Source organism: Brachypodium distachyon, chromosome 3 (genome assembly GCF_000005505.3).
Source record: "Brachypodium distachyon strain Bd21 chromosome 3, Brachypodium_distachyon_v3.0, whole genome shotgun sequence".
Lineage (NCBI taxonomy): Eukaryota > Viridiplantae > Streptophyta > Magnoliopsida > Poales > Poaceae > Brachypodium > Brachypodium distachyon.
In genome coordinates, this window is record NC_016133.3 from 657,043 (window position 1) to 670,473 (window position 13,431).

Genomic DNA, 13,431 nt, shown 5'->3' on the forward strand with positions numbered 1-13,431 from the left:
AGCTGGAGTTTGTTCTATCTGCTTACTAGGAATGTTATTTTGTTTTGCTCCTGTAATGTATCTGATTAGATTTATATTTCTCGAGACATAATGTAGTAAAATTTATATTTGTCGAGACGTGACGTGGCACTTGTACCATCTTCCAGTCACAACCATGGAGTAAGGAGTATACTGGAGAAAACAAACCAATCTGTTCCATTAAACTGCCACGGAATGTGCACTACAAACAATGAATATGCTAGATTAAATTCTCACGGGCTGTAAATTCGGATTCACAATCTTGGCCTAGACATAGATTTCTCCAATCGAATTCATAATCGCGTGATCCGTGATAATCTGGTTCATTCTCTCAGTCTGGTGGACAGCATCCCAGTACATGTACCTGCTGGGGTCTGTGCATGTTAACCGGCCTCTGCATGTTTGCCCAACTTCAATAACTCCTGTTCCACAGCAGCCTCTTGATGTCTCTGTCAACCCTGAAAGAAAATATTGCCATGTTTAATCAAGTGTAGTCTTACTAATTTGTTTTATCTTCCTTTCGCGCAATTAAATCAAAAGAGACTGAGATGCATCATGTATCAAAACATACCAAAAGTTCTGGGATCGACTGTCGCCATGGCTACGATTGTATAGATGTCGATAAACGTAGCCCTGGTGTCCCGTTCGTTCTTCAGAAGGCGCACCACCTCGGCTAGCCCTCGGTTGAACGAAGTCGCCAGCAAGTTGATGTTCTCATGGCATTTCTCTGTACCTGTGCCTAGCAGGGTCCTGACAAGTGGTAAGCACCCAACTGGGGGCACTCCAACAAACACAAACCTCCTCCCTCCAAGTGCTCTCATCACCTGATAGTAAACATGATATATAAGGGGATTAGTTAGTCACAGCACTGAGCTGAGCTGACAGACAAAATGAAGCACACTAGTATTACTTCCTCCGTTCCTTTTTATAAGACGTTTCGGCAAGCCAAATCGACTTGCCTGCCAAATTGTCTTATAAAGGCTAACGGAGGGATTATTATTTTGGCAGATGCCTGTCTGTCGGTATGCTTACCTGGGTGTAGTTAGAGACGCGTGATATCAGTAGGTTCTCATATTGAGGCCAACTATTTGCTGCTCCTGAGTGATTTGTGGCGAGATAGTGGAAGAACACATCAGTTGTTCCAGCACTTATGATGAATGTTGCTCTCCTGAAAAGTTGCTCTGCTCTTCTTGGCCCGACTAATCTTTGGAGGTTCCTCTTGTACCGCCATAGGTCCTCCACTTGGTTGGAAAATGATAGTGCACTCTATCACAGAAAAAGAAAAAAAGGAAACATAGCTAGATTGTTAGCAGTACCTAATATTGGTTCTCAGTAATCAAAATAGCCTGGATTAGTAACTAGCTAGCCATGATTCATTTGTTTGTTTAACCCATTTTAACCTCTATTTTGTGAGTAGTTTTTCACCGTGTTCTCTCTGAAGAGAAAATCTTTTTACATCTCAGATACAGTGATTCAGTTGATTGATCGACTTAGAAGCGCTGTGATGGAAAAAAAATTGCAGGTCATGCTGCTGACAGAACGTACTGATATCCTGGCAGTAGCATCGTCGTATCCGGAGCCCGCTGATGCAAAGCTCACACCCCTTCTGAGCTGCCTTAGCCTCAACCTTGGCTCATGGAAACCCGGAATGCTCCTCGCTATACCTAGTTTCTCCGCTGCACAGCCACAACAAAGCTTTCGTCGTAAAAATATCTCACTGAACAATGGTGAGCATCATTTGGTTGTGAAAAAAAGATATGATTTGCTTCAGAAGTCAGTTGAAGTTCTACAACGTGAAATTAACTGATGCAAGCAAGAAATGCAGTGTCTTTGTGTACGTACCGAGCAAGTCGGTGATGAGGCGGCCGTTGCTGAACCGTCCGGTAGGCCTCCTGCCGCCGAGGAAGCTCGCGCCGTAGGGCAGGAAGTTGGCCCTCATCACCGTCTGCAGCCGGTTGTTGTTCCCGGGATCCACCGTGGAGTCCCCGAACACCAGCATGGTCGTGTAGCCGGTGGCGCTGTAGTTGAACGGAACCATGGGAGGCGGCATCGGCGGCAGAGGCAGCGGCACCGCAGCCCACCCTGGCTCCTGCGGCGGCACCACCGTCCGTGGCGGCGCCGGCTCCCTCGGCGCCTGCCTCTGGCGAGGCGGCGGCTCTGTTGGCTCCGGCTCGGTTTCCGGGGGATCATCCTGCCTCGGCGGCAGCTGCGCATGGCGCGGGTGAGGCGGCGGCGGTGGCGGCGGTGATGTCGGTGTCCGCGCTTCAGGTTCTGGCGGCGGCGAGGCGGATTCCACCGGCGTGGGTGGTGAGGGTAGCAATGGCAGCCCAGGCCAGCTGGGTGGATCGTCGTCCTGGTCGTCCGCCGGCGGTGGCGGCAGGCTGCGGGCGGGTGGATCGTCGTCCTGATCGTCCGGTGGTGGCGGCAGCAGCGGCGCCGGAGACTGAGCGGCCGCCATCTTTATCGGCTGCCATGCGATGAGGAGCAATAATGCCACAGCAAGCACCCCCAGCCTCTTCATGGCATCAGTCTTCGTAAGCTTGACAGGGACCAAGTGTGCATCGCCATGGATGCATGTATATATATACAAGCTCTGGGAGCTCTGCCCAGCTGAGCAGAATGTGGTTTGCAAGGCGGCTTGGTGCTATGCAGGTGAGGAGCTACTTTGTTTACTTTGAGGCTGCTTTGTGTGACAAGGATTCTTTTCTACTTGAAGCAACCGTGAATGTGACTTGTGTGACTTCAGATCAGTGGAATCATCCACTTGTCAGTGACATGAGAGTTGGGGAGATAAATTATATTGTGAGCCGATTAATTGCTCATCTTTCATGGGATTACCACTTGCAGCTGAAACATCCATCATTTTATTTTATTTACTCGAGAGACATAATACACATGAAGATTCTATGCATCATACAGGTGGAATGAGTGCTTGAATTGCAAGGTGAAATAAGCAAGAACAACCAAAAAGAAAGGCTCGTCTTGGCAAATTTGTTATTTACAAAAGAAAGCCCCTGGATGATTCTAGCCGAAGAAGAAGAAAATCCAAAAAAGAAGAAAGCTTCTAAATTATGAGCTACACAAAGAGCTAGGCAAGACACAAAAAACAAATCTATTTCCTTCAAAACAAAAAACAAATCTAAGGCCATCAACTTGTTTACCTAATCTACCTGTGTTTTGCAAGATTGCTTGCCTCTTTCTACCTAATAATTGTCTTCTATAATAAATAAGAAAAAGAAACAATGTGCTTGGGTTGATTGTGTCATAGCATAGCTAGACTAGTGGCGGCGACGCAGTACTGCACTTATGGAAGAAGGAGAAGTTGCTGCCTTTGCAAATCTGCCTTTCACATGCTTCCCAAACCTGTGTTGATTCGAACTCACAAGTATTTATCCTGGTCAACTTAATCCGATCTCCTAATGAGAACGATAGCTAGGTAAGAGCTACCTTTGAACTCGATATGTTTCTCCACAACATTAATTTGGCGTGTTAAGAAAAACAAGTTTGAACCAAAAAAATGAAGATTTTGCCAAATTTTCTTAAACTTTGGTTCAGTTTCAGTCAAACTGAAGAGAAAATGTTGGTCCTCTAGCCAGATTTGAGAATCGAAGTCAGTGAAATCACCCAAATTTCATTTGTGGATGGAAATCATGGAAGTAGATAAGGACAGATTACTGAGATCGAAATAGCCAGTAGTCTACTTGTCTGTACATACCTTCGCTTTCCAATTCCTTGCTGCCTCCACTTTCTCGCATCGTGTCTCTTGATCTTGGTACTCCATCAAGCTGCTGCTACTTCCTGCTGTCAAGCTTGACGACGACGGTGGCAGCCTCGTTATGCTGGTTATGTTGGTGCCCACTGACGAATCATCATAGGCTGTTTCAAAGCCGTTCCTGGCCATAAGTTGAAGAAGATGATGGCAAGCATCAGAGAGCGCAACGAGCTCTGACCATTCTGACGTCAACAATGGGCATCGATCGTCGTAGCCCAAGGAAGAAAAAGATCCCTGTAAGCACTGGCCCAAATGGATTAAATTTGTCTTTGAAAATTCTGTCATCATCACAATCGAATCATCGCAGTGAACTCAACAGAGATATATGAAAAAAGAGAGCAATGCAACGATTATACATGTGCCACTGCCAACTAATTACCTTCCTCGCAAAAAAGAAAAGAAAAAGGCTGAGCATCGATCATACATGTGCCATTGCTAACTAATTACCTTCTCACAAAACTAGTGATCTTCCAGAAGTTGGACAGAGTGTGTATTCTTCTCACTAGTTTCCAAGCCATGGGATTGATCAACACAGGGCCAAGATCCCATCCCATGTACCTATCCAATTAATGTTCATGCTAGATCCCATGGTTGCAGATGTACCATGCTTCATAATCAGATAGGTGCATTGCAATTGCAATTGCTGTTGCATTCTGATCTGTTCTGATCCCTCCTAACAACAAAGAGACCCATGAGCTTCCAAGGGTCCATGAGATTTGAACAGACTGAAGGCGCATAGCAGACTGACCACCAAACGGGGAATTGTGCTAGGAATTACCTGGGAGAGCAGGAGTTCCATCTGAAACCACAACCTCTATTTTCCTCAGGCCGACGAACCCTGAATTCCGAAACCTGTATTTCCATCTTGCAGAGGAAAAGACTCACAACTCACAAGAACCACTTATTGGCAGATCAATCTCCTTCTCGAACTTCAATTCGCCACTCCACCCACCGGGTGTGGCTACCCAAACTATCTTCCTCGTCATCCTTCAGCACACAATCTCGTCCAGGAATACACCATGGGTGCCTCGACCGGCGTGCCGCCCTGTGCGCGCTCTGATTTTGGGAACGGCTCGCGAGTCATCAGATGGGCGCGGCCATGCCATGGCGGTTGGAGCTTCAAGCCAACGTGTACAGAGAATTGATGATGGTAGCCGCCAGTGCCGGCGAAGGGTGGCGCGTGTCTGAAGCAGGCAGGCGCCGTTGAGTGGGCTGCTTCCGGAGCTTTTTTCCGTCGAACACCTTGCGTGCGCCGCGGGGAGGCAGTCGCTAGATGCCAGCTATCTTTGAAGGTGGCGGCGGAACGCTCGGGGACGGGGAGGCAGTCGCCGGAGTTAACAAGAAGGAGCCAATTCCTCTCGGTCCAAGGGAAGGGACCCGTCCCCAACATCGCCGGCGCTTGGTGAGCGGCCGCCCTTCGCAGGTTCTTAACACTTTTCATGCAAAAAAAATTGCAACCTGTGGAAAAATGTCAAAGAAAATTCAAGTCGAGATGGTTTCTAGCTCCCGGTTCTTGTTATATGTATGAAGATAACAAATAAATTCATTTTATCCTCATCATTTTTTTTCGAAAGGCCCAGCAAACGCTGGCTTTCAAGTTTCAACATATTGGCAGGGAGATTTTATTGATAATTTACTTACTACGTACGTACATGCGAGATGAGCGTATGATTCCAAGAGCCAATTTCTGTCGCCTATAACAGGGCGCGTGGATCCAAAAGGTCTGGTTAATTATTTGTCAAAAACAAAAACAAAAACTAAGTCTTGCAGATTGTTACTGGTAAATCCTCGATACAAACCAATACGATATATCTCGTATAAGCAAACGAAAGTTTCTATTCAAAGGAAACTGGCAAAATCTTGCAGATTGTTACTACTAATCCAATACTGTCTCCTGTGCACAAAGGAAATTTTGTATTACAGGAAACAGAAATTACTATTGCTTGAGCAACACCCGTGCTAGGCCCAGAATTGGGATCCCTTATCCACCGAATACTTCCATAAAACTTTGACAGCCACATAACTTTCCCGGACACAATTTTTAGCGTAGGAGGCCACATGAATATATTGAGACTGCCTCTGAGGAAGCCATCATTCTCAAAGATACTTTGGACACTCTCGCAAACCCTTTAACCGGAAAACTGATTAAGCTAGTGATGCTGAAACTACAATGGCCAGCGAGGTGTACAACAGCATACTACAAGAAGATGGCGATATCTATTTTTTGCTTAGCCTACGCAGTCACGGTCCAAGATGCACACACGTGTACAACTCGCGAACCATCCAGAGTTATTTGCTTAGCACCATGGACTTGTTGATTTTGGTTTTCTCCAATATCTCAAAACTAATACTAGCTAGCTATAGAAAATGAATGAGTGAAATATGGAGATACAATATTGGAGGAGAGGTCCTTGAATATATATAGCAGAAGGAAGTTTGCACAGGAGAGCTAAGATGTCTCTCCTCATTTCTCCCCCACAATTAGTGTGAAATCGACCTCACGTGATGATCCATGTGAGCAATTTTGCAACTCACAATTAGTGTGAGCATTACTTTTAGGAAATTTGTCATATTTTTTTTTTGAAAAAACAAGAGGAAGATTTGCATGTTTCCTCTCGCAGTGTCTAAATTTGCTCATGCAAAATCAAGCAACCTGCAGCACACACTAGCTGTGAGCGCTCATGCATCTGATCCTCTTTTCAATCTTCTCAAACACTCAGAAAGATGGAATGGCGGCTAGCTAGATGCAATGTAGCTCTGTATATAATATCCACCGGCTTTCCACGGCCTAGTCATATCCTCGACACGCATATATATGGAATTATTGGTTCATCTATCATTTAGGCTGTGAGACTTTGGAGGAGAACAAATCCAGGGTAGCAAAGCTACATGATAGAACTCTCCCCCGGCCATGTCAGTTGAATGGGAAGGTCAAAAGCTTAATACACGTACACAAAGCAGATCATCCCCAACCGTTTGATTCATCCATGGCGACGATGGCCATGAGTGCGAGCTGGTCTTGCTCAGGAGATGCGTCCCACTCATCGGCGCTGATGGTGTGGAAGGCGGTCCTCGTCCTGCAATTGCTGCGGTTTTCTCCAAGCCCGTCGCCGATCTGGCAACAATAGCGTGGCAGAGTTATCTCCCAAGTGCTGCATCAGAAGGGCCAGTACTCTTTTCTCGCCATGATCATGCATGCCGAGTTCTCTTCTGCTTCGGGATTTTTCCGACTAATATCGTATATGTAATTAATGGATCGGATCTTTCCTAGTTGTAATGGATTTTCATCCTAAATACTTGCAAGGCCACCAGTTGAGGGTGTCGCGGTAATTAAGCATGGGCATTGGTCGCAATTTTCTTAATATGATGCAAAAAATTTCTAAAACATTTCTGTTATGCGATGAAAACAATTTTCACCTGTGATGGACTTGATTTTTTTGCTTGGCCTAGGCCGCTGCCTCTTGCCTTGCTCCACGACTTGTCCTGACATGTTCATAGTTTCATGCAAAAATTCACATCTTTGCAAACAGTTCAATTCAAGATGCTTTTCTATCTCCCCATTCTTGCTATTTTTATGAGGTAACAAATAAATTCCTTTTATTTTTATGAAACGGGTCTACTTGCGAGAATTTTGTACTTGTTAGACCCAGCTTTTGAATTTTTCAAAATAATGAGAGCATATGCACCTAAGAGCGAATTTCTGCATTGACACCTACCTAAAGCAAGGCTAGCTAGCATGGGTCCAAAATGTCTGGTTAATTACTTGTCAAAGCGAAAAAAACTAAATCTTGCAGATTTTTATTATTAATCCTCAATACAAAACAATATGATATCGTGTACACAAAGAAAAGTTGAATATTAATAACCTTACATCTCTTATTTGTACTAACGATAACCAGGGGAAATTACCCTTGCTCCAAAAAGCTAAGCAAGCCCCATGCGTGTTTTCTGACCTGTCCTTCACAAGCTGATTGGAACAATTGCGCTGAACAGAGAATTGGGATGCCCTTTTCACCGAAGACAAACTGCTACACATCCCTCTTCACTTGAATCTACTAACAGTGCCACTGAGCAAGGCATCTTTCTTAAACGCATCGCGGACACTCTCACAAACCCTTCAACCAGAGAAAATGAAACTAGCAATGCTGAATCTGACTACAATGGTCACCCCCCCATGTAGATCATGCCATACTTATAAACGACGACGACAACATCTATTTTCTGCTTGGCCTTCGCAAACATGGCCCAAGATCCACACACAGATACAACTTTGGAAGCATCCAAAGTTATTAGCTTAGCACCATGGACTTGTTGGTTTTGGTTGTCTCCAATATCTCAAAATAGCTAGCTATATAAAATGAATGAGTGAAATATACCATATGAGAATCGGGGGGATACAATATTGGAGGAAAGGTCCTCGGATATATATATATTGTGACCCATCCAAAAAGGATGAAAAATTAAAATAATTGACTGAGAACAAAATACATCCAAGAAAAGGTGCACATTCTCCTTTTAGGTTCACATTGTCACTGTGGCTGGCCCTCTATATAATATCCACCTTTCCACGGCCTAATCATATCCATCCATGGTCTCGACATACATGGAATTATTGGTTCATCTTTTAGATTGTGAGATTTTGGAGGAAAACAAATCACCTACACACAACCGATTCCTCAAAGACGACCATGGCCATGAGTGCGAGTTCGCGCGGCTAGATAATCAGGAAATGCATCCTATTCTTTGGCGATGATGGTGGCCCTTGTCCTGCTATTACTTGCTGGTGTTGTTCCCTGGCCCTCCCCGGCCCCTTGCCGATGATCCGGCGACAAATAGGTGGATTAGTTTAGCCGGAATTGTATGTACTGTTCGTCACGCGATCGAAACAATTGTAGGTGTCGTACACCAAAATTTTTTTTTGACGGAATGTAACAATTTGATTCGGCAATGGTCGTAGCAATTAATTTGTTATACCTTGTGAAAAATGCAAGAAGAAGGCATGGAATTGTTGCAAATTGTTACATCCTTAACATACTGGAGAACGAGAAAATACATAAGAACTGTCACACTAATCGTGAGGTGGCAAGAGAAGTATTGAAAATTGTTCACACCAATGTTGAGTTTGCAAAGAAAATGTACGTACCATGAATGTATCATGTGCTTAATTTTGATCAGCGTCGATGAGCAAGCAGCAATGCTGAGTGCAGTTATCATTTATCAATGAGTAAAGTTGGGCCTTTCATTTTCCCTTCCCCCCCTTTCATATGCTTCACCTAAGTTGGGCCCTGTAGTTGATTAGGTTACAATGGGCTGAACAAATGTATATAATAGCTATTTTTTTGACGACTAAGAAATAAACGCTCCCAATAGCTATTCGTTTTGGGGCCCATATCTGGACTGGCATACATATTCAGTGGGTTGAGGTCCCCTTAAAAAAAATTCAGCGGGTTGAGGTTGCAGATTGTTCTTATTAATCCTCAACACAAAAAGCTGAACAAGAACCATATATGCTTTCCGGCCTCTTCACAAGCTTGGATGATCTTTTCACCGAATACAAATTGCCACACAGGTAAGTGAATAAGTGATAAATCCCACTACTTGGGACCTCAGCATGGTTCCCGAGGGCATACACATCCCTCTTCACTTGGATGTACTGACAGTGCCCCTGAGTAAGGCATCTTTCTTAAACGCACTGCGGACACTCTCACAAACCCTTTAACTGGAGAAAATGGATTCAGCAATATTGAATTTGACTATAATGGTCACCCACGTAGATCATGCCATACTTATAAACGACGACAGCATCTATTTTCTGCTTGGCCTTCGCAAACATGGCCCAAGATCCACACACAAATGCAACTCGCGAAGCATCCAGAGTTATTAGCTTAGCACCATGGACTTGTTGGTTTTGGTTTTCTCCAATATCTCAAAATAGCTAGCTATATAAAATGAATGAGTGAAGAAATATACCATATGAGAGTCAGGGGAATACAATAGTGGAGGAGAGGTCCTCTGATATATACACACAGAAGGACAGTTGCAACTCACAATTAGTGTGAGACGACCTTACGTGATGATTAGCATGAGCAATTTTGCAACTCACAACTAGTGTGAGCATTACTTTTAGGAAATTTATTGTATTTGTCTCGATAGTTAAAAAGGAGATCATGCTAATATTGAGGTTGCACGCAAAATAAGCAGTCTGTTTGTTTGAGGTAGGACAGAAAAGTATCTAAATTTGCCCATGCTAATATTGAGGTTGCACGCAAAATAAGCAGTCTGCAGCACACATGCATCTGATCGCTCATGCATCCGATCCTCTTTTCAATCTTCTCAAACAGATCGAACGGCAGATAGACACAGTGTAGCTCTCTATATAATATATCCACCGACTTGCCACGGTCTAATCATATATATCCATATCCATGGATGGTCTCAACACATGGAATTATTGGTTCACCTTTTAGATTGTGAGACTTTGGAGGAGAACAAATCCAGGGAAGCAAAGACAAACGACAGAACTCTTCCTTGACCATGTGAGTTGACGGAGAAGGCCAAAAGCTTACTACACGGACACAACGTGAATCATCCGCATGCTATTGATTCATCCATAGCACCATGATATAATATATCCACAAGTGCTGCATCGCAAGAGCCAATGCTCATTTCTCACCATGCTGACTGCTGAGCACCTCGGCAATGATAAATCTTCTGCTTCGGAATTTTTCCAACTAATATCGTATATGTAATTAATGGATCTTTCCTAGCTGTAATGGATTTTCGTTCCAAATAACTGCAAGGCCACCAGTTAAGGCCTTAGGGTGTCGCAGAAATTAAGCATGGGCACGGGTCGAATTTTCTTAATACGATGCAAATATTTTCTAAAACAATTCTGTTCTGCGATGGAAACAATTTTCACCTGTGATGGACTTGATTTTAATTAATTCCGATGTCATGAAAACCTTTTACCGGGAGATGAAACGCTTCATGCATGTGCCATGGAAGTACCTAGCTCCCTCACGAGGTTGAAACAACGTGTGTGTCATGCCACAAATAGTTTGAACAGATGTAACAATTTGATTTAGTAGCTGTATCAATTCATTTGTAATCTATACCTATCTAAAAAACACGGACCGTTCTCTTCACCGTCGTCTGTCAAACTTTCCAAAAAAATTGTGGGCCCCAAGATTGCATGCATATTAGGGCTACTAAGCCGGCTGGCCCGTTACCTGCACCGAATTGGACTGGACCTCCGCGAGGGAATCCATCGCCAGCGGGATCGTTACGACAGTCGAGCAACAACTCCGAATCTGACGAGAAAAAGATCGCTCCGCCGAAACACTACGGGAGTCGGAAGATGAGACCCAATCGGGCACCCACCGGGCAAGGAATCGAAGCCACGGCCGTCCCCTTTGTATTCCAGGCGCGGCCATGGCTGGTCCCCTCTTACGTTTCCCAGCCATGGCCGTCCCCTCTTATGGCTAAATTACACGAGAAGATGGCGAATTGTTAGAACAAGCAGATGGTACAGACTGCGAGAGAGAATGGTGACGGCGCCTAGGGCATAGTAGAGAGGACGAGAGATGATGGCCGAGTGTAGAATGGGAGATGGGAGAAGGCGCCCCGATGCCTTTCTTCTGTGAGCCTGACTTTTTTTAGAGGTTCTGTGAGCCTAACTGAGCGAGAGAGATGGCCAAATAGGCCAAGTTGATAAGTCATCGAGTCATGGGCTACTGGGCCAATTTTGCACTTGGTCTTTATTTATTTTTTTACAGCATGGTTCATCCGTTAATCCTTATTGCATCAAAGAATCCACATTTCGCTAAAAAAATAAAAGAGTCCACATATTATATAATAAAATAATATTTATTTAATTAAAATATTAACTGGTCGACCCATCTGGTGTCCAATGGGTATAAACCTATACCCATACCCTAATCATGACTAATCTGGCGAGCCATCGGGTATACCCATGGGCGTAAACGTCGACCCATATCCTACCCATTTGGATCGGATATACGCGGGCGAGTTGCCACATTTAATACTTGCCGGCCATATAAGACGGACTCTAGCCGCCACGCAGAGACAGGACTATGAGCAGACAGATAGCCGAGAGGCCAACGACGTCAAGTTATCTGAACTGCCCACAAGTCAGATCCGCTGAACAACTCGAGCAAATAATTGGAAAAAAATTACACGTGCATTGCCAGCTTATTAATTCTGCTTGATTTAATCTAATATTGATAAGCTCCTTCAGAAAACTAGCAAAATCAGAATAGGCATTCTCAACAAAATAATCAAATGTCTATACTCATAAACGAAAATCTAGCTGCCAAAACATAAATTTGTTGCCCCTTTAACTCTTTGTTTTAAAAAAATTAAGTGATTCCGTCTCAAAACATCTTTGACCGGGTGATGTTATATAATTTTCAGAAGGAAGTGTATTGTTCTACTTTGAGAGACTAGAGTATAGAGACATAATCTTCGGAAGAAAACTTTTTTAAATGGATATTTGGTGATCATTAAAGAAGAGCAAAGAGAGGTTTTGATGCATGTTTTTGAATGTATTATCTTATTTTGTTGTTCCGTTGCAACGCACGGACATTTCAGCTTTCCTGATATGTATTTCTCAATATAGTTGTCCTGCAATTCTCCCTTATTACATGGTGGAAAAGACATCCACATGTATGTCGTGGAGATCTTTTGTGGGCACGTAAGCACACCCAAAAGTCTCCAATCTTGCATATGTCGGCGATTTGCAAGAAAAAACACTATAACCCTTCAACCACGACACTAGGAAGAGTGAACCTAATGACTTGATGTGCATGATGAGCCTACAATGACAACAGCCAAATCACCTTTTTGACGCCATGTATTTGTTGCCTGGCATTTATAAAGACGGCCCAAGATCCACACGCACATAAATAAAACTCGCAAAGCATCCACAACCATCAGCTTATGCACCATGGGCTTGATATTTTGGTTCTCTCCAATATTCCAAAATATATAGGTACTCCTTCCGATACTAAATTGTTGTTGACATATTACATGTATTTAGACGTTTAAAAAAAAGAAGATACATCAATATTTGGATAAATTTGAGTAAAGAATTTAGAATCAGAGGGAGGACATAAAACGAACAAGTCAAATGTATATATCTTATTGGAGCTACAATATTAATAAGGTTCCAACATATATATAGTAGAAGGAGGCCTAGTTGGAAGCTATATATGTTGCAATGCTCGGTATTCTCTCCCACACAGTTAGTGTGAGACCTTAATTACGTAACGATTAATGCATGTGATCAGGCAATTTTGCAACTCATAATGAGTGAGTGTGAGCACTCTTTTCACATGGTATAAGCATGGCAAGGCGTCTCCTTATTAAGATACTGGAGAACGAGAAACGGAGAAAATACATAAGAATCTGTCACACTGATTGCGAGGCAGCAAGAGAAGTACTGAAAATTGTTCACACCAATGTTGAGGTTGGAAGAAAAGCACCAGCACTAATTTCACGATGATATTCCATGGTTTAACTTCGTCAAGTCCCTTGACACACCTGTAGAATCACAGATTCCCACCGTTTTTTTTTTTGAGAACACCCACCGTTTTATATATGAAACACTCTCCACGGACTGG

General features: G+C 43.6%; 1 protein-coding gene across 5 annotated transcripts; it reads right to left on the bottom strand.

The window, feature by feature from the left end:
• Positions 1 to 164: 164 nt before the first annotated feature.
• LOC100828300 (GDSL esterase/lipase At5g45950) lies at positions 165 to 5,009 on the bottom strand. 5 transcript variants are annotated; one of them, XM_003571777.4, is made up of 8 exons: positions 4,569 to 5,009; positions 4,238 to 4,463; positions 3,734 to 4,024; positions 1,861 to 2,865; positions 1,564 to 1,694; positions 1,051 to 1,284; positions 590 to 842; positions 165 to 476 (listed from the first exon to the last, which is right to left on the bottom strand). In XM_003571777.4, exons 4-8 carry the CDS (start codon positions 2,537 to 2,539, stop codon positions 286 to 288), a joined length of 1,488 nt encoding a protein of 495 aa, XP_003571825.1. In that variant the 5' UTR covers positions 2,540 to 2,865; positions 3,734 to 4,024; positions 4,238 to 4,463; positions 4,569 to 5,009; the 3' UTR covers positions 165 to 285. The 5 variants fall into 5 exon arrangements, with proteins under 5 accessions (XP_003571825.1, XP_014755842.1, XP_014755841.1 ...); XM_014900356.2 differs by having other exon boundaries at positions 1,861 to 3,381; XM_014900355.2 differs by having other exon boundaries at positions 1,861 to 4,024; positions 4,238 to 4,453.
• Positions 5,010 to 13,431: the final 8,422 nt, after the last annotated feature.